This window comes from Myodes glareolus, chromosome 9 (genome assembly GCF_982192425.1).
Source record: "Myodes glareolus chromosome 9, mMyoGla1.1, whole genome shotgun sequence".
Taxonomy (NCBI): Eukaryota; Metazoa; Chordata; class Mammalia; order Rodentia; family Cricetidae; genus Myodes; species Myodes glareolus.
In genome coordinates this window covers 23,640,112-23,661,175 of record NC_142034.1, presented here as the reverse complement: position 1 = coordinate 23,661,175, position 21,064 = coordinate 23,640,112, and the positions used below count along the sequence as shown (strand labels likewise).

General features: G+C 50.9%; 1 protein-coding gene across 1 annotated transcript; it reads right to left on the bottom strand.

The window, feature by feature from the left end:
• Nucleotides 1-928: 928 nt before the first annotated feature.
• Nucleotides 929-12,110, bottom strand: Ccr7 (C-C motif chemokine receptor 7). Its single transcript, XM_048450752.3, has 3 exons — nt 11,984-12,110; nt 5,817-5,866; nt 929-2,926 (listed from the first exon to the last, which is right to left on the bottom strand). The coding sequence occupies exons 1-3, from the start codon at nt 11,991-11,993 to the stop codon at nt 1,850-1,852; spliced, it is 1,137 nt and encodes a 378-aa protein (XP_048306709.1). The 5' UTR covers nt 11,994-12,110; the 3' UTR covers nt 929-1,849.
• Between the last annotated feature and the right edge of the window lie 8,954 nt (nt 12,111-21,064).

The following is a 21,064-nucleotide window of genomic DNA, read 5'->3' as shown; positions in this document are numbered from 1 at the left end:
TCAGGGACACTTTGGGCCGTGGGGGATGGGGTGAGGGTGGACAGAGTCAGGTCCTCTCCCTCTGCGTTCCACAAGGATTCCTGTGGTGCTATCTTTTGAATGGAGATGTCCCTCCAATAACCCCATGCTGGAACCTGAGCCCATACTGATGGTACTGGAGCCCTTTGGGGGATTACTGGCTGGTCAGGAGGGCTCCGCCCTTCATGAGTGGGGCTAATGCCTTAGAAAAGGGCTTGAGAGAACTACCGTGGGCTCTCTGCTCATCGTCTCACTTCTAGAACTGTGAGAATAGATTTCTATTGTTTATAAGTTTTCCCGACTGTGGCATTTTGTTACAGGCAACAGGAACGGACTAAGACATGCGCCACTGTTACTCGAGACCGGAAAGGCGGACACTGAGTGTTTCCGGCTCTCCAGCACCCACCGAGGACTCCCATCCAGCCCGTGCCTCCTGTCTCATCGTAGCCCCTTCCTCTAGAACTCCGCCGTGACCTCCTAGCGTCCCACCAAACGCGAGTTCTCAGAGGGGTCTGAAGGCTGCCCGACAAGGACCAGGGCTGCTCCAGGCTGGTGGAACAGCAAACACACCAGGGTGTAAACGCAGCTGGGGTCCGCCGAGGTCCCTGGCACAGACGCCCCCGGCACAACCTGGCCTTTCCATTCTCCGCTCAGAGTGGTCCCCCACGTGCACGGCCGCCCGCACGGCCCTGGGCTCTGCGAGTTGGACATCCTGCCCTCCAGTCTCCTTCCATCTCTCGCGGCTCCCTGGGCTCGTCTCTCTGGAGGCACTCAGTGACCTCATGTTTCTGAGAGCTGAGAAAGGAAGGCTGCGGAGGAGGGGTGTGCGGAGCGAGGGCCATCAGGTGGAGTGTGGGGATTACCAAGAGCTCACTCACTTGCCCTTTACCAAAGAATTTTTCCCCCGGTCTTTTAAAATTGCTGTTTCCTCAAGGGAAAATTTTTATTTGTGTCTGAGTAAAATGTGTGCTCTTATAAATCGAAAGCAGAACATGAGGAGAAGGTTTCTGTTGCTGACAGAGAATAAAGAAGCAGCTTGCCGGCCTTTGTCAGCCAGCAGGGCCACCTTCCTTCTTGCCCCTGACCCTTCTCCCAGCTTTTTCCTCCCACCCTAGAGGAGAGGCCCTGACCACTTGTCCGTGTGGCCATCCAGAGCCCCAGCTGGGACTGCGTTCAGGCTGATGATGCAGCCTGGCCGGCAGGAAACACCACCCCCTCCCTGGGGAGAACTGAGGAGGGGCAGAAGGGAGGGGCAGCAGTGTTCTGAGGGAGCATGGAGACCACTGTCTCTTGCTGGCTTGGTGACCATGGAGAAGGAGGCTGGAAGAAGGGAGCTCAGTCAGAGTTAATCAGACCAGTCCATGGCTCCCCTTCCCTCCACCAGCCAGGAAGTGATTCCTCCAGCTTGGCTTTGGGGGGACAAAACCTGGGTTTCTGGAATAAGTGACCTTTGTCCTTGAATCCACGGGACTTCTTGCTAGGCTTAGAAGAGGGTTCCTGCAGAGGTCTCACTGGTCCATTCCCACCACCAGGGTGTCCACCAGCCCCACACCCTTCTCTCCAGAAGGTTCGATGGCCTCTCAAATCTTACTTTCGTCTGTCAGTTTAGGGACAGCTGTCCTGGTTTGGGTAATAATTTCTCAGCGGAGTCTCTTCCAGCCTTGGTTGAGGTAGCATGGGTAGCGGTTTCTTAGGCCCTGAGGTCAACCTGACTGGCCAGACCTGCTCTTCCCTCAGCAGCTCTTTGGTGGGTCCTGAGTCCTTGCATATGCTCCCAATCCCCATTGTAGGGCCCCTGGGAGAGTTCCTCGTAGTCCGAGCAGGGGAGCCCCTATGGGGAGAAGGTGGTGGTGGTCTCGGCCTCCATGCTCATGGAAGTGTGTCGCACGTGCCGGCAGGAAGACCACTGCCGGAGCTGCTCCTGGCTGAGGCAGCCCAGGTCCTTGAAGAGCTTGAAGAGGTCACTGCGGAACTTGACCCCGATGAAGGCGTACAAGAAAGGGTTGACGCAGCAGCGGACACAGGCCAGGCTGTAGGTGACGTCATAGGCGATGTTGAGTTGCTTGCTGAGCTCACAGCTGCTGTTGGTGATGTTGAAATTGGCCACTGTCTGGGCCAGGACCACACCGTTGTAGGGCGCCTGGAAGACAATGAACACCACCACGACAGCGATGATCACCTTGATGGCCTTGTTCCGCTCAAAGTTCCGTGCCTGGAGCAGGGTGCGGATGATGACGAGGTAGCAGAAGCTCATGGCCAGCAGAGGCACTAAAAAGCCAATGACCATCTGGGCCACTTGGATGGTGATCAAGGCCTCCACGTGGTCAGTGATGAGCGAGCATCTCCACGTGTCCTCGCTGTAGCTCTTCTGGAGGCCGCTGTAGAGCAGCTCCGGGGTGGAAAGCAATAGGGCCAGCACCCAGATACAAACGCAGGACAGTTTGCTGATGAGGAGCACGCGGGCGCGGTGGCGGTGGGCTGACACGGCCTGGACGATGGCCACGTAGCGGTCAATGCTGATGCACAGGAGCAGGAGCATGCCGCTGAAGAAGCTCACTTTATAGATACCAAAGATGCATTTGCACAGGTAGACCCCAAAGATCCAGGACTTGGCTGCACTATAGGCCCAGAAGGGGAGGATCAGGAGGAAGAGGATGTCGGCCACGGCCAGGTTGAGCAGGTAGGTGTCCGTCATGGTCTTGAGCCTCTTGAAATAGATGTAGGTCAACACCACCAGCCCGTTGCCCATCAGGCCCACGAAGCAAATGACTGAATACATGATAGGGAGGAACCAGGCCTTAAAGTTCCGCACGTCTTTCTTGAAACACACCGACTCGTACAGGGTATAGTCCACTGTGGTGTTCTCACCAATGTAGTCATCTGTGACTTCATCTTGGCAGAAGCACACCTGCGGGGGAAGACACACCTGTTTAGCTAGCAGCCTGGATCTGCTTGGGACTCAGCCTAGGATGGTGGCTCTATCACGGACTTGCTACTTCTTGGAGAGTCTCAGACCTTAGCCCCATCGAGCCAGCATCTCAGTAGGCAGGGCCCAGGAATCTATATTTGCCCCTCGAACTCTGAGTAGGTCTTTGATCTGAAATCAGTGCTTCTCAGGCACCAGCGTGTGGGGTGGAGAACTGGCACAGTGCTTAAGACTGTAGTAGATGCTCTTGTAGAGAAGTTTGGTTTTGTTCCCAGCGCTCACAACTGTTTGTGACCCCAGTTCCACAGGATCAGATGCCCACTTCTGACCTCCCCAGACAGCCCGTATACATGTGGTGTGCTTACTTTGCTTGCAGGCGAAACGTTTGTACACATAACATAAATCTAAATAATGTGTTTACTGTGCACATGAAGTCTCTAAGGAGGGGATCTTGTTAAATTGCACATCTTGACTGGGGAGACTGAGGCAGGACCTGAAGTCTAGGTTTCTACTCATCAGTAGTCACGGTTTGATTTTTGCCAACTCTTGGGACACCCAGTCCAAGGAGTCTAGGGTTTGGGGGTCTGCTGAGCCCTGAGTTGGAAAGCACACATCTTCTCTTCGTCTGGGAGATGGAGGTATCCCCTGTGCTCCACTGTTGAGAGGTATGGGGTCTCGATGCCGGTTCCTTTTCTGACTACAGAGGGTTTATCTTACTCTCAACCAATGCTGTGGTGTTGGGAAGGTGTGTCTTCTGGAGTCTCTTTTAGGTCCTGGTGGAGTTTTCTGGGGCAGAATGGGGAGAGTGCTAAAAAAATGCCTCAACTTTTGAGGGAAAACCTATGTTAGGGTCAAGGTTGAGGAAGGTCTGGAGCAAGAAGGGATCAAAGTTTCTGGGTAGGACTAGATTTCCCAGGCCCCTGGGAGAGTTCCTCGTAGTCCACTACTGTGGTGACTGTGGACCAATGGTAGGAGACATGGAGATTTCCATGGCTCCATGGTGCCCACTCCACTCGGGTAGTCGATACACACGTGTGGCGGGTGGGGCCTCTGGGGCAGAGCTCCTGCAGTGCCCTTCCTATGGGTGCTGGAGCCCCTAGAAGGAAGCTCTGTCTTCTCCCACTCTCCCTCTGTGTTCCCACCCTCTCCCCACACCTCTTTGCCTGACTTCCGGCAGATCCCAATCAGCAGGGCTCAGCTGTTCTGGGCTTTTTTTAGCCCTTTTGCAGGGCTGCAGGGTGTGTGTGGGGGAAGGTTCAGCATCTGCTGTGATTTTTATCAATGAAGGGGTGCCTGCTGTGTGTGTGTGTGTGTGTGTGTGTGTGTGTGTGTGTGCCTGTGTGTGATAGAGATGGACCACGGTAGATGAAGGGGAGTGGGTTGAAGGCCTACTTTGGAAAGCTCATGGGTCCTCCACTGGGTAAGTGACTTTCAACCACTCAGAGGCAGCCCACAGATTGTACCTTTACTGGCAACAGAGGGAGGACAAAGTGGTGTTTGGGAACCTTTTCTTTGGGCATAGCTATCTTGAGAAGAAAAGTCTGCAGCAAGGTTCTTTCCCTGGTCCAGGTGTGACTGTAGCCCCGCTGGGGGAGCCGGGAGAGGTTAGCTGCGTTTAGCCCCTCATGAATGGGTCCAAGGCCTTGGGTCTGAGGCCTGTGGATTTAAGGGGCTTGTGGACCCCTCGGAGGACAGAACTCCCAGCTTCTAAGAAGTGTGCTCCTACGCGCCCCCAGTCTTGTTCTCTCCCCCCACCCTTGCTCCTCCTCCACACCCTCCCCCCAGGCTTGCCGCCTCTGCAGCCCACAGTCCCACCACATCCGGCCCTGTCTGAACCCCCCTTCCCCCAAGTGAAAGACAAAAACCAGCCACAGATGTCTTCACCCTTCCCTGGCCTTCCAGCCAGCAGTACAGGAGGGGAGGGAGCGGTGATGGGGAAGGGGCCAGGCTAAGGGCTACAGCCCAAGCTCCAGGGGGCCTCTAAAATGGGGTTTGGGGAACAGTGCCCAGCGTGGGGCCTGCCCCTGGCCTGAGCTCCTGGAAAGCTGCCCTTCTGGCCTCTGGACCTGGGGGAGAGTCAAATTCTGAAGCATTACTTCTCCAGGCTGGCCTTGACCACCCCTTCTACCTCCAGAGAGCTCCCACCCAAATGGAGGAAACTTGACTCTGGGAGTTACAATTTCTCTGAGGGGCTTGCTGGGGCACACCTTCTGCCTCCTGGCCGGGCCAGAGAATGGAGCATTGTGAAGCAGGCTCTCTGCTCGGCAGAATTCAGATCTCTATATGTGTTCTGTTCTCAGTCCTCTCCACAGGGTCCAGGCGCCACTCTTTCTCCCGCCCCCCTCCCCACGGGCAGGCCAGCCGGCCCTCTCTTTTAGGAAAGAACATATAGAATGAGGTTACAAGGAGAACCTGGGACTGAAGGGCAAGAGGAGGTAACTTTGGGTGACTGGAGAGGAACCAGATCACCAGACCCAGGGTCCCTCTTCCAGATGTCACAGATGGACACGTGCCTATGTGTAAAACAGGCCCCCTCCGAGCACTGTGATGCGCAGGGCAATTCTCTCTAAGACCTCAGAAACTGTGTTTCTGTCTCCTGGGTGGGAAGGTGGGAGGTGAGGCGATGGAGGTGTGGGTAGGTCACTTCCCCCTGAGTTTAATTTAAGTGGGGACAAAGGAAGTCCAGAGAATGTCTGCCCCAACCCCCAAACCCCAGGAGAGAGGTGGCAGTCAGCTTAATGAATGACAGGTGGGCTGTGTCTGGGCCATTTCTTCCCTTCTAGCCAACTGTTTGTGTGCCAGAACTCCTGGTTGGAGAGGGGGCATGGAGGAGGGAAGAGAGCTTCCCCTGGAAGAGAGCAGGAAACCTCACCTGGAATATGACAAGGAGAGCCACCACCAGCACGTTTTTCATGGGTTTGCCTGTAGGAGACAAAGGAGGTGATGTTATTGCCTGGCAGAGACAAGACTCTGTTATTAAGGAAAGCGGGGGATTGCGGGGCGGGGGCACCGTTGGGAACTTTCATCCCAGGCTCCAGGCATCGCATTTGCTGAAAGAGAACATCAGAACCAGATTGTGTGTTTGAACACCTGGCCTGCTGCCCAGCATCCCTGTCTTCACCTCCCTCCCTTCCTCCTCCACTCCCAGGTCTGGGAAAGAAGCAGAACAGCTCCCCACCCCCTCCCGCCTTGGCCCGGCCAGGCTGTTGTCGGTTTGCAGAATCCATTGTACCCCAACAACTCCTCAAGACTGCTGGCTCCACACAGGGGCCTGAGCACCCCCTTTTTCCATTCCACAGGAAGCAGGAAGAGGAGGCAGGGTTCTGGGGTGGTCAGGGTGTATGCACACATGTCCAGCTCTACCCTGGGGGCAGGATCCACTGGCCTGGGAGCATATCTTGGTGTCCAGATGTATGGACAGCCACATGTGAAGCCTTACAAATGTCCCAAGGGAGGTGAGCTAAGGAAATGGAGACTTGTTTGCTCTCCTTTAACTTGTCTTCGAATGCCCTGCAGACAGGGACCCTTGGCTAGAACAAGCTTGTTTGTGCCGTGGACAGCTCCTCATTCTGCTGGAGGCTGAGCCTTGGGCCAGCCTGGGTTGTGTGTTCTTCTAAGCAAGAAGACAACCGGCCAAGTGGTTTTATCTTACCCACCCATCTTCGCCTTTGAGACCCTTCTCTAGCCCCCAATTCCGGTTGCTCAGATCCACAGGAGAGTCAGTCTCTGTGATGGGACGCGTGAATGTCACCTGGGCCAAACCAGACTTTGCTCCAGGCATCTTCAGGAGCCTGGGGGCCCTCTGGAGGTCGGGGAAGCTGCACAAACCCAGAGGTTACGTGTCCTTGGCCACAGCACCACCTGCTGGAGTTTGAGCTACATGACACCCACATGTGCTCCAGACTGAGAGGGCCCGGACTGGGGATTTTAAGCTTGGCTACTACTCTCAGTACAAGCAGGGAGGGCATCAGGTCACCGGATGAGCGTTCCGTTCTTCCCACCTGCACATCTTCCTTCATGTGATAGAGACACTCCTTACTAAAGCATAGCTCTGTGGTCTCTCCCCATGATGCCTTCTTCCTAAATCTCCAAGAGCTCTTCCTTGCTCTAAAGATGGAGAGACCCTTATGCTTACCACAGTCAAGCCTCCAACCATCTCCTCAAAGTCCTTGCCTCCCTAGCTCCATCTTTCTCTGGGGACAGACAGCCAATGTCCCCTTGTTCTTAGCTTGCACCAGATCATTGGCAACCAGGAGTGGGAATATCACCACGTGGCCTCTCAGGTCCTCTCTCCTCCTCGCCCTTTCTAACTGAATTACCCCTTGAGCCCCGTGCTCAAGGCCACGTGTCTATGCTTAACCACACTCTCTTCAGGGTCTGATGCACAGCCCTCCCTCCCCTGACTCATTTTGGTGTTTGTGCGTTCGAGGTTTCTTTCAACACGTCAACGTCTTTCGGTTACTGCAGGGAAAGCTCAATCTGACTGTCAGTGAGACCGAGAACTCCCTGGGGGGGACAAGAACTGTTTCTCTGTTTTACTCTGTCTGCCCCATCTCCTCGGTCCTGTCCTGGCCCCTTTGCAGCCACTGTGGGGAGGGGCTCTAGGGCGCGTGATTAACCTTGCCTTCTCATTCCAGGGATGTTGGATCTGGGGTGGGGGCGAGGGGTTGGTGAGTCAGGGTGCTGTAGATCTAGGACAGGCTCTTTCTGAGGCAGTTCACCAGGGGAACTTGGGGGAATTCGCATGTGTGGTGACAGAAGGACCTGGTCAGTGGCAGTGAGTCACAGGGCTCCTACCTGTCAACAGTCATAAGGCAACTCTGCTCTTGGGCAGTGGTTGGGAATGTCAGGCTTGAGGAGCCACGGACTGAGGTGCTGGGTGTTTCCTGAGTTCTCGGGTTTGCAGAATGAGTATGATGAAAGAAAAATTCCCCAGCACTCCAGCCTGACACCTCCACCCCACTCCACCCTGGGAAACCTTCTCCCCCTCCGGCCCTAAAACTCCCACCTGTCTACTTTCCTAGTCCCCCCCAGACTGCCCAGGAAACCCTGGCTGCCCACCATCGGGCCCCAGAGACACCTCAGACATTGTCCTCTCCGGACCTTCTCAGCCACCGTAGGTAGGGACATGGGAGAGGGAGGAGGCAGAAGCAGGGAAGCAGATGGGAGGCAGGGATGTGAAAGCTGCTGGGAGCTTGTCAGTAGGGTACCAGATCTTTCATCAGTGATACAGTTGGCACTCATTGGGTTCTCATTGCGCTGTCCACATATGGGTGCCCTCACCCCATCCATCCTCATGCATACCCTGGAAGGCACTCACGTGAGGAACCAGCAGCACAAGGCTTCCCTAGGGTCACCCAGCTGGCCCTCTAGCTGTGGAAACCGCACTCCTACCCACTCTTGTTATGTTTATTCCCCTCAAAACATCTTGGAAGCTCCTGTACTCCTATTATATTCTAGAGAATAGAGGCCCAGAGAGGTTAAGCTGCGTTACTGGAGCCACACAGCTATTAAAATGTAGATCAGAGATGTGAATGAGACACTTAGCCTGGGTTCTCATGACTGAGTCATGTGACATTTCTGATGGTCCTCCACAGGACAGGGCAATTCTTGCCCTCTATATTGCCACTGCCACTGGCTGACCATTTCTGTTGCTTCTACACCTCCGTCTCTTGAAGCTGGGTCCCTTCTCTGTCCTGATCCAAGGCCTTGCTGTTCCTCACTCTTTCCAAAACACACATTTAATCTATTGGGTACATCTCTTTGGAAAGCAGGGGTAAAAAGTCTTTGCAGGCTTCCATTCCTTTTAGGATGATGTATGGACCCCCTGATGCTGTCACACAGAGCTGTAAGGATTGTCCCAGCCTGGCTTCGTTTTTGACATGCCCACTTTCCCCCACTCCCCTTGACCTGTGCCTTTTCCTGCTTCTTGTCCCTCTATGGCCTTCACCAGAGCTGAATGAGTAGGAGTCCAAGGTGTATGTGTGACTATATGGAGGTCAGAGGTTGACATCATCAGGGATCTTCCTTGGTTTCTCACCACTTTATTTATTTATTGATTGATTGATTTATTGAGATAGGGTCTCTCACTGAACCTGGAGTTGGCCAGTCCTGAAGACTAGTTGGCCAGCGAGCCCTAGGGATCCCGCAGTCTCTGCCTTCCTAGGGCTGGCGTTCTTGTGTGCATTGCTATGACCAGCTTTTGAACACAGGTTCTGAGGCTCCAAACTCAGGACCTCATGCTTGTGTGTCAATCAGTTTCCTCATTTGCCATGTTGACTTCTGATGGCCATAGAGTCTGAAGTCCCTGCCACATCCTGACCCCTTAAGTCTTCATTTGGCTTGACAACTTCTACACGCTCTTCCCAAACACAGTGTAAATGCGTCCCTGATCCACACTCACAGTTTTGTTTTTGTTTTTCAGTCTTGTCCTCATACCCTAGGGAGTGCTGGAGCATGTTGACATAGATGTTATTTTCCCCACCAGCCTGGCTATTCATAAAATTCTCACTGAATGACACAGTGACTGGAAGAGAAAACCATGAAAGGGGAGTGTTTTCTCCTAACTACCCTGGGCTACCATGTTGGTCTCCACAGCCAGGTTTCTGAAGGGCCGGGAGGGGCTGACCCTGACTCTCCTTCTGACACCATCTATGGATCAGTGGTGAGACAAGAGTCTCTCAAGGGTTCGTTTGTCTTATCTCTGCTTTTGAGAAGTTGTGCTGAGATCTGTGGTCCTATTTCTTGAAGGTGGGAGGGCACCTCAAGGGCTGCTCATTCAAATCACGAAAGAGCCCCGGTTTGGAGTTTTTCATTTTGTATAACAGAAACCCGGCCTCCTCACACACTTCTTGTCTTTGCTGGGCAGACGGAGAGTGAAAAACAGATTCTTTGTGGCCCACCCGTTCTTCCAACGGCCCGGAGGCTGTTTTGAGCAAAGGTTCTGAGCAGTTTCCCCTCACACCAGCAGTTCAGGGTTAGCTGTTGGGGTGCTTTTGAGTTGAGTGAAAAAGCAAGACAACCCCTTCTTCCAGGACCAGGGGTTGCCCCGCCCCCTGTACCAAGGCCATGCGCCTAGCATCCCCAAATCTAGTCCAGGAGAGACTCTATAATGCCCCAGTGCCAGGAAGGCTGGTATCAAACATTTGTTTGTGTTAAACATTTAGACCTTGAATGGGTCAACTGGGGTGGGAGAATTTACACCATGGAATTAGCAAGTGCTATAAATTCAGAACCTTCCCTCTATCCTGGGAGCCGCTTCTTAGAGGTTAATACAGGAAAGGTGGAGAAGGTGGACAGGGTGAGCACTCTGGGACAATGACTGGTGGAGGTAGAAACCTGGGGGTAGGCACAGAAACAGGCTGGTGGCAGAACAAGCTGGAGTAGACAATCAAAATCTAAAAACTACTTGGAGTGATTGATTCCATCCATCCATCTGTCTGTCCGTCCATCTGTCCGTCCATCCATCCATCATCCATCCATCAATCATCCAACTATCCATCTATCTATCCATCCATCATCCATCCATCCACCTATCTATTTATCTGTCTATCCATCCATCATCTGTCTGTCTGTCTGTCTGTCCGTCCATCCGTCTGTTCATCCATCCTTCATCCATCCATCATCCATCCATCAATCATCTATCCATCCATCATCTATCTATCTATCTATCTATCTATCTATCTATCTATCTATCTATTTTTATCTATCCATCCATCCATCCACCATCCACCATCCATCATCTACCCATCCATCCATCATCCACCCATCCATCCATCCATCCATCCATCCATCATTCATCCATCCATCCATTCATCCATCCATCCATCCATCATCCATTCATCCATCTACCCATCCATCCACTCATTCATCTCATCAATGTTTTCTAACTACACCCTGAAACATCTGGGAGGCAGAGGCGTAAAAATAAAACTCTACTTCCCCTGAGTTTCCCGCCAGCAGAGGTGGTCACCACTATATACCTTCCACAGCTGGGTCCAGACCCAGTGTGCAATGCATGCTGGGCAGGGGAGGCAAAGATAAAGGTGCTGCTGACTGTGGTGTGGTGGGGAGGGGTGTGAGGGCAGCACCAGGGAACCTTCACTTTTTAAAGTCAACCCCTTGTGGCTTTGAGGCCACAATGGTGCTTTACTGGCTGATGAGCGGAACCCTCTAGGAACTTGGCCTTTTTAGCCTCAGTGGGGTCTGACTCTGCAGCCGAGATTTATGATTCGTAACTGGGGAGTCTGGGGCTGGTCTACCTACTCAGTGCCTCCTGGGACTTCCCTGGTACTTTGCAATAGTAGAAACAGAGGCTAAGCTGAGAAGAGCAGTCTCTCTGCTGGGCTGTGGTGGGTGGAGTTTATTTAGGGACTCTGATGTGCTTGGAGGTCTGGCTATGGCTTCTCTATGCCAAACGCCGCCCCCACCCCCACTAGTCGCTGGTCCTTTAACTTGCAAAAGGTACTGAGCTAATGGGATGGGTAGGGGGGGGGGGAGAGAGAGAGAGAGAGAGAGAGAGAGAGAGAGAGAGAGAGAGAGAGGCAGAGGTTGCAGCTTGCATTTGTATTTGCATGATCCCACAACACACAACACTGCCCCCTCCAATTTACCCTTTCTTATAAAACTCTACAGGGTTGGAGATTCAAATCCTGATTTAACAGGAGAGAAAAGGTGGGCACAGACAAGGAGCAGGGTGTCCTGAGGTGCCAGAGAACGTCACCTATCACTCCCAGCTGAGAACAAGTTCTATCCAGGTCAAACAAGGTCAGCCAGCCACACTCTCTATTCCCTGCTGCTTTAGAAGATGCCACTTTATTCCCCCTGTTCCTTCTGGCATCTGTTGCCGATCCCTCCCTTTCAGATGGGTCTGAAAGGGCAGGCACATCCTCGGGGGCAGGGGGCAATAGGGTGACATTATCTGAAAGCAACTGCCAGTTCATACCGACTGCCTTGGTTTCTCTGGCGGCTCCCCTCAGGACACCCTAGACTCATTGCCCAGAGTCTGGTTTTTCTTCTCGCATGAGGAGGCTTACTCACCCAGGTCCATGATGCTTTCTGGGCAGCTGAAGTCACACAGGAAGGCTGTACTTGTGTCTCTATCTCCAGCTACCCCTGTCTGGGAGGAAGTGGTATTGAGCCCCTTTTAAGTAGTAAGAGAATCCACCCTCGTCCTTGCCCCTCCCACCCCTGCTCCTCCCTCAACCCTCCCTCAGAGTCTTCTGAGACCACAGGGTCTAAAAAGTATCAGCCCCACTCAGCGGTCATAGGACTCTGAATCACGGGTCCTTTACACGCTGAAGGGTCCTGGTAGCACCTGGTAGAGCCTCGGCGAGGGACTCTTTCCATCTGTGATGCCCAGCTAGCTGACTGGCTGTGCCACAAGGCTCAGGAGTCAGAGATGGGTTTCGTCCTTCTCTTTGTTTTGAAGGAAACTCTTTTCAAACCGGTATGAACCTGAACAAGAGCGACTGTCCCAGCATCCACCTGCAAGGTCCCTTGAGGGGTCTGGCCATCATGGATGGGTCGGTAAGCCTTCAATGACAAAAAACCACAAAGTGAAAGTTGAAAGAGTTTGCTTTCAGTGTTTAAAGATGCTAGATAGGAGAGTGCCTGTAACCCCTTGGCTTTCTCTGCCACCAGAGAGGACACAGGTGTCTGTGCCTTTACCAAGCCTAAGCTATTATCCAAACTGGCTCCCTACAGAGAAATTTATTTATTTATTTATTTATTTATTTATTTATTTATTTATTTATTTATTTATATTTCTTGAGGCAGGGTCTCATTTATCATCTAGCCCAGACTGGCTTCACACTTGCAACATAGCTGAGGATGACCTTGAACTTCTGGTTCTCCTGCCTCCACTTGCCCTGTGCCGGGATGAACAGGCACACACTACCATGCCCCATTTCCCCCAGCACACACTCCCATGCCGCATTTCCCCCAGAGGGAGACTAGTAATTCGCGTTTTAAATTAAAACATTATTTGTATTAATTCTATTGTTTTGTGTGTATGACTTGTGTACACATGTGTTTGTGCGTAGTCGTCTGCATGAATATGGGAATTTCATGCCACTGCTTGTGTGTGGAGGTCGGAGGACAACTCCAGAAGCCAGCCATCTTCCCTTTTTTTGGAGGTTCTGGGGATTTGAACTCAGTTCCTCATGCCTGTGAGGCAAACTCTTTTATCCACTGAGCCAGCTCCTCAGTCCAATTAAGTGAGTTTAAAGCAAACACAAGAGTTCATGCTGGGCTTGTTAGGTGGTCACTAAGTTCTAGAGCAAATAACTGAATGTTCCATTTCCAGGAAAGACACCTGTACATTTTTATCTCTGGCCACTGGCTGTAGTCAGTTCAGTGAGGGACAGTACCTGGTACGGAGTTTGGAATGGCTTAGCCTTGCTTCTGTACTAAATAGTTTAAAAACAATTGCCATGGCAACATAATGCTTCAAGCACTCACTTGATCCCCTTGTTCTGCCCAGTGTATAGGGACTACCTTTTCCAGACAGTTTTCCCTTTGGTTTCTGGGGAGAACTGACCAATAAGGATGCACTGACAGGCAATGGAAGGTTAAAAGACAGGGCTATGCCAGGATGTCTCTTTTTTTTCTAAATTAAAAAAACAAAACAAAACAAAACAGTTTTGTTTAGATATCATTCATATGCTATAGTATTTGCCTGTAAAAAAGATTTATTAATTTTTATTTTATGTGCATGAGTGTTTGCCTGAACGGACTTACGTGTACCACATGTGTGCCTAGGGCCTGTGGAGGACAGAAGAAGGCATTAGATCCTCTGGAACTGGTTATTGGTGGTTGTGAACTGCCACATGGGTGCTGGGAACCAAACTTGGGTCTGTGGCAAGAGTATCAAGTGCTCTTAACTGCTGAGCCATCCCTTCAGCCCCAACATCTACCCTTTTAAAGTAGACCTTTCCACGGTGTGTATATAGTCACAGAATTTCCTGCACCATGGTAAATACTGAATTATTTTTAAGTTAAATCTTCTGCCGTCATTACCAATGGTTCCCATTTCTTCCCATTCACACAGACCCTCATAGTCACGGATCTACTTTCCCTCTGTGGATTTGCTTCTGATGGTTATTTCACAAACACAGACATGTGCCACATGTGACCTTTGTACCTGCCTTCTTTTAACTAGGTTCATCTATGTGCAGTATGTTTCAATTCTTTATTACTTTCTGTGGCTGAATAGTAATCCACTGTCTGGATATACCACACTTCTTTTCTCTACCACCAGTTGGCTATTTGAATTGTTTCTACTGTTTAGCTATCATAATTGCTGCTATTGATATTTGTATACAAGTCATTATTCTAATTTACTTTTCTGTGCCTGTGAAGAGACACCATGACCAAGGCAACTTATAAAAGAAATCAGTTTCAGAGGGTGAGCCCATGACCATGATGGTGGGGGACCTGGCAGCAGGCAGCAGGCAGGCAAACAGGGTATGGGAGTAGTAGCTGAGAGCTTTTGTGTTGAGGAGAGAGAGACAGAGACAGAGACAGAGACAGAGAGACAGAGGGAACTGGAACTGGTGTGGGCTTTTGAAACCTCCTCCATCAAGGCCACACCTCCTGACCCTCCCAAAACAGTTCCACCGACTGGGGATCAGGTATCCAAACATATGAGCCTATGAGACCCTTTCTCGTTCAAGCTTCCTCATCCTTTATCCCAGAAGTTTCTCTCTCATCTCATTGATTATTCTTTCTCATCTCACTTATTAAGCTTATATGTTGCATCCCTAGCGAGACACTGAAGCAGGGACCTTGGGACGGCTGCCTTGTTACACCAGGTTAGATCAAGAGAACCGAAAAGTCAAAACAGGACCCTCTACAACTGGAACTCCCATGAAAGCCCATGGCACCCTGAGGACCACTGTGGCCCATGTTGTGATGAGCACGTGTTTGTGTATGAGCATCAATTCTGAGTTTGTATTCTCCAATTGCAGCTTCACAGACTCCAAGGTATTAAACAAAGGCAAGTCCACAGGAGAAGCCAATTAAAAGAAAGTACCCTGACTCCATCTTTGGCCCTTTGAAACTGGCTGCCTTATGGAAGTGGAGGCTGTTCGACAAGGCACACTCAAGTAGCAGGTGCTTAGTGAGCAGTTGATTGATGGATGGTGTGACTTCAACTTTTCCCTGAGATGGTGACCCTGTCTTCTTTCTTATTTCTTTATTAGAAGCTGATTATAGGAGCTGGGCAGTGGTGGCGCACAACTTTAATCTCAGTACTCGGGAGGCAGAGGCAGGCAGATCTCTGAGTTTAAGACCAGCCTGGTCCACAGTGTGAGTTTCCAGGATAGCCAGGGCTACACACAGAAACCCTGTCTTGAAAAATCAACCAACCAACCAATAAATACATTTTAAAAAATTTTAAAAATAAAACTGACTACAGAGCCCAGTTGAAGCAGTAGCTTGAATAGGATTTGTATTGTTTCAAAATAGATACTCTTGATCTTAGGTATGGATCCTATCTGCTTTTCAAACATTTAAAAACATTTAGAGAGAGAGAGAGAGAGAGAGAGCGAGAGAGAGTTTGTGGGCAGGCACATGTGCCACAGCATGCTTGTTGAGGTCAGAAGACATCTTGCAGGAGATATTTTTCTCTTTCCACCATGTCAGCTCCTGGTATCGAACTCAGCTTGTCAGGCTTGGCAGCGAGCACCTTTACCCACTAAACCATCTTGCCTACCCCAGAACCCTATCTGATTTGTTTCTCAATGATCTCATTTATTCATTCAGTAAGTATTTGAGGTAAGCTTATGTGTTTAGCACGGTGTCGGACTGTACTGATCTAAAGACAAGCACACATGATCCCTGGCCTTGCTAAGTTTATATGGAGTGTGTAGTCCATTTGGATTGTCATAACAAAATATCACAGGCTGGGTGGCTTAAATAACAGAAATTGGCCAGGTGTGGTGGTCCATGCCTTTAATTCCAGCACTCAGGAGGCAGAGACAAGCGGATCTCTCTGAGTTTGAGGCCAGCCTGGTCTACAGAAGGGAGTTCCAGGGCAGTCAGAGGTGTTACGCATAGAAACCCTGTCTTGAAAAACCAAAACCAAGAAAAAAAAAAGTCCCACAACAACAGAAATGTATTTCCTCATGGCTCTGGAGGCTGGAAGTCCCGAGTCACGGTTTAGCAGGGTCAGTTTCTGGTGATGGCAGTTACATACTACTGAATTAGGACCCTACTCTCTGCCTCCGTTTAATTTCAACTTCCTCCTTAGATGTCTGACTCTTCAACCCGGCCCTTTGAGGACTAGGACTTCAGTGTGTGCTCTTTCTGGGCGATGGTCCTGGGAAATATCCAGTCCATAAGAGTGGGGACGATGGGCAACGTCGTGATTATCAGCCGAGGTTTCTGGTACAGAGGCTGAGGCAGGAGGATTGCCACAAGTACAAGGCCAGCTAGGGCTGCATATAGAATACCAGAGATGCCAGCTTTACAGAAGGAGACTCCATGACCTAAAAGATTCAAACAACAAAACAAAATGAGGCAAATTACAAGCAATATGAGAAGAGGGAAAGCGCCCATGAACATGTTAGTGAAGGACATGGAGGTAGAGAAGAGTTCTGGAAGCTCAACAAATATCACTTGGCAATGTTTGTGATGCGCCCAAGCCTCCACGGCATTACTTTTACAGCTTTATATATCATACATTAAATATCACGTATTTCAAGATGTTTAAGAAACAATGAAAGACACCATTGACTGCAACATTGCGGGAGTTAGCGAGGGGGACAAACTTGGCTTAGCATAGGAGCGGTAGGAAGCCAATTCAGATGCCCGTGGGAGCAGGGGTACCAGGCGGGGTGTGGAGCGGCCCAGGTGAGGGAGGAAGGCAGTGCTGAGTGGTCAGAAGTCTCACTCAGTCAACTTCAAAAGGGTTGCTGAACTTGGTCGTTTGGAGGGCAGAGAGAGCCACACTGCTTAACTTGGCCTCATTTCAGAGCGACGTGGCCACTGGGCCCGATTTCTGGCTTTGATGCCTGTTCTTTGGCTAGGCTGTGTTTGGCATGTGAGATAGCTTTGGTTGGTATGTTTGAAATGAGGCTCTCTGTGTTGCTGTGGGAAGTAATGACATGCTAGACTTTTAGGCGTCAGTCTGTGTCAGTCTGGCCATTTATCCAGCAACCATTGATGAAAAATCTACTGCAGAGGTTTGGGGGTAGTTACTCAGATTTTAGGGTCTATCAGTCATAGTCTGGGGCTTCTAGCCAGGGACAAATAATATCTCCAGGTTTCTACTTGTCTTCTATATTTCCAAGCACAGGCTCCATCGCCACAAGTTCAAGGCCAGTCAGGACTGCAGGTAGAGTCCCAGACCTGCCAAGTTTATAGACTGAGACTCTATGACTTATCTCGTGTAACCCACAGGCTGTTGTGTTTGGTAGGTTTCTATTCTGCGACCCCAGAAACTGAGACTTAGTTTCAAAGCTAAGGGGTTTTCTCCTGATGTCAAGCTAGCTACTGCTGATGCAGGGCCTGGCCTTAAAGGGCCAGAATTATGACTCTGACCTCTCTGGCTGGAAAAGATCCCACTACACAAGGCTCACTATATTCACCCTTTTTCTTGGAGCATATATGTCACCGCTTCTTTTGGAGAAGTTCTGCCCAGGGGCATAGGTTTCAGAGCGTGAGTGGGAACCAGGACCTAGAAGTCACCTTCAAAACCTTGTCACCCAGCCACTTCACCGATGACTTGATTATTCACAGGACGAAAGAAGACTTAGCCTAGCATGAAAGAATGCAGCAAGTCTTGAGACACCGCGAGAAGGTCCTTGACCTGAAGAGGCCCAGGAGAAGAGCCTGAGCAGAAACGTCTGGATGGAACCAGGTCTGCAGAAACTTCCTGTTGTCTTTCTTGCACAGGGCATGCACACTCAAGCACCAGCTTTCTTGTCCACTGACATCACCCAATGCATTCTAGTCCTCTCAGGCTTACAATTCAATGAGTAAAGTCTAACTAAAATTATTCCTCTTACCCCTGTCCTCCGCCCCCCACCTTCAAGCTCTGTTAGATGTTCCCCGGGAATGATCAGTGTGCTGGCTAGTTTTTTTTCAATTTGACACAAGCTAGAGTCCTTTAGGAAGACAGAAGCCTCAGTTGAGAAAAAGCCCCCATCAATCTGGGAAAGCCTGGGAAGCAGTTGTTTGTTTGTTTGCTGAGTGATGTGGGAGGGGCCAGTTCACTGTGGGTGGTGTCGCCCCAGGCCTGGTGGTCTTGGGTGAAGGGTTGCAGATCTAAAAAGTTATCAGGCAGCTGAGAAACTCCAGATAGGAAAGCTGATACACTGATAAGATCTGCAGGCAGTTAGGAGCTGGGGCTCTGCTCAAAAGAAAGTCAACATATGGATAAGAACCTCCCTTGGTGTTTACAGCTCTGAGACTTCAGGGAAGCGGCTGCAGATGGAATTTTCCAACCTCAAAAGTTTCCTTTCTGTCCTATAAAGCCCTCAGGCCCCCTGCACCTTGGTGCACAGTCCCCTCCCGCTCCCAGAGGGCGCACTGCCTATCACAGTCCTACCAAGAACTATGTGTTTCTGTTGAAGTACATCTCCCCTTCCTTCCTTCCTTCCTTCCTTCCTTCCTTCCTTCCTTCCTTCCTTCCTTCCTTCCTTCCTTCCTTCCTTCCTCTTCCCTCCCTCCCTCCCTCCCTCCCTCCCTCTCTCTCTCTTTCTTTCTTTCGGTTTTTCGAGACAGGGTTTTCTCAGTAACAGTTCTGGCTGTCCTGGAACTCGCTTCATACAACAGACTGGCCTCAAACTCGCAGAGATCTGCCTGCCTCTGCCTCCTGAGTGCTGGGATTAAAGGCGTGCGCCACCACTGCCTGGTTTCATCTCCCCTTTCTTTTATTTTTACATTACCTTGATTCATGGGCGATATAACATAGCAGGCTTTGCAAGCCAGGAAGCAGCACTCTTCCAAAGTCTGCACCAGCTTCTGCCTCCAGGTTCCTGCTCTGCCATGCGTTCCTGCCCTGACTTCCTTTGATACTAGGCAGTGACTCGGAAGTGTAAACCTATAAAAACTTCCTTTCCCCGAGTAGCCTCTGGTCGTGCAGATCTGGCATACACTTAGGGACACTCAGAATTTGAGAGATGGCCATCTCAGACTTTACCTAGAATTTTGTGACCCAAAGCTAAATTTCAGCACAGGTGCAGTCTTGTGTTGCCTGGCTAGTGTTAGGAACTTTATTTGGAAGATTTTTTTTTGGGGGGGGGTCAAAGCCTCAAGCAGATCTTTGGTTTCCAAGGATAAAAGGACCAAGAGATGTGAGCTGCCAGACTATGGAGAGGAAATGTTAGTTTTTATTTCCCCCTGCTGTTGGGATCAAAAATACCCTGACAAGAACACTTTAAGGGAGAATGGGTTTATGTGGCTCGCAGCTCCAGGGTACTACAGTCTGCCATGATTGGGGTGTCAGGGCCACGGGAGCACGAGGCAGCTGGCGACACTGCATCTGCAACCAGGACACAGAGGGAGTTGGACCCTCGCGATGGATCGCAAGCTCTCTCCTTTTGATGCAGTCTAAGCCCCAAGCCCAGGCACCAACCGTTCACTTCTGAGTAAGGTATTGAGGACACTCACTCCCAGGCATGCCCAGAACCTTGTCTTCCAGGCGATTCTAGACCCTGTCAAGCCGTCAATCACTATTAACCCCCACAACGAGAGCGCTCTTTAGGAGGGAGGAAAGGGAAGAAGGGCCGGGCACAGGCTGGCGGGAAGCCTCGCGTCGCCCTGACACCTGTTGCCATGGCTGGGTAGCGGTTTCCTGTGCTTGTGGACACGTGAGCAGAGAGAACACAATGGGTTTGCCTTGGCAGGAAGAGGCTTCCTGTTTTGCTGCGAGGGCTCATTGTTGGACATTGAGAGGAGGAGCCGTGTGTCTGTGTTTTTGAAGTTGCTAAGGTCCCTGAGGAGAGGGAAGGCGACAGGTGTGGAGGGGTCTGAAGATGACGAACAGGAAAACAGGGGTGGGGGTCTATTCTTTCGGAGTTACTCATCCAAACCTCACACCATTTAGGAGAGGGCCAGTTTGGCTATGCTGCCCTGTTGTCACGACAACGCCAAGCAACAGCCTTGGGGCTCACCTGAGGGTCCATCTCAAGGCCTTCTCAGCCTCTGGTAAGAGTCAGTGTTGACTTCTGAGGTGACCTTTATTTAAGAGAGGTGGCAAGCCCCTTAGCTGGGAAGTTTGAACTGAAACTCTGGTGAGAACAAACGGAGGAAATGATAGGATTCGTCTGGTGGCAAAGGGATGAGTCAGAAAGCCAAAGTGTGTACTCCGAGTCCTGCATGCCCGTTTGCACATTAACAACTGATCTAGACACCCTGAGTGCCCTGATGCTTGTGTAGGCTTGGAGCTGTCTGCTGTAGAGAAGAGACTTGGGGTCAACTGGCTCAGCCAGCTCTCTGTGGGTCCTTTCCTCTAACTTCCTCACCTGGGGATTGGAGTGGGGAATGTCGGCTGTCTGTCCTGACTTGGTCTTACCTTTGGGGACCCCCGCCGATCATCTCTTGGACACCTGTGGCCTCAGGAGGCCGGTGATGCACTGAGGAAATCTCAGCAGAGCTTCGATTAAGAAGAAAAGATGCCGGGGTCCTGCCCATCCTCCGTTCCTTGCCCTGTGGTAGCTGAAGGAGTCAGCATCTGCCTCCTCCTGTGACCATGTATGGCATCGTCCCAGGCCCCGCTCAGCCCCGCTCAGCCCCGCTCAGCCCCTCCCAGCTTGAACATATTTGATCCGTCTTTCCCGACTTCCCACCTGCATCTGCCTGCGCCTTGACTCTTTCAGGGCAAAGCACCGGATACTTTCATCTTTCTGGAATTTTTCCACACACTTTTCTCTCAGGTTCCTCCTCCCTCTGTCACATTCACATTTTTTAAAATTTAATTAATTTATTTGTATGTGCATTGATGTTTTGCCTGCATGTATGTTTGGGTGAGGGTGTCAGATCTTGGAGTTACAGGCAGCTGTGGGCTGCCATGTTGGTGCTGGGAGTTGAACCTGGATCTCCTGGGTCCTCTAGAAAAGCAGCAAGTGCCCCTTAACCACTGAGCCATCTCTCCAGCCCTCCCCATCCCTGTCA

Coding starts and splice junctions, on each gene's coding strand:
- Ccr7 (XM_048450752.3), bottom strand. Junction 2,927..5,816: donor CTCTCCTTGTCATATTCCAG/GTGAGGTTTCCT, acceptor CTTCCCCCGCAG/GTGTGCTTCTGCCAAGATGA.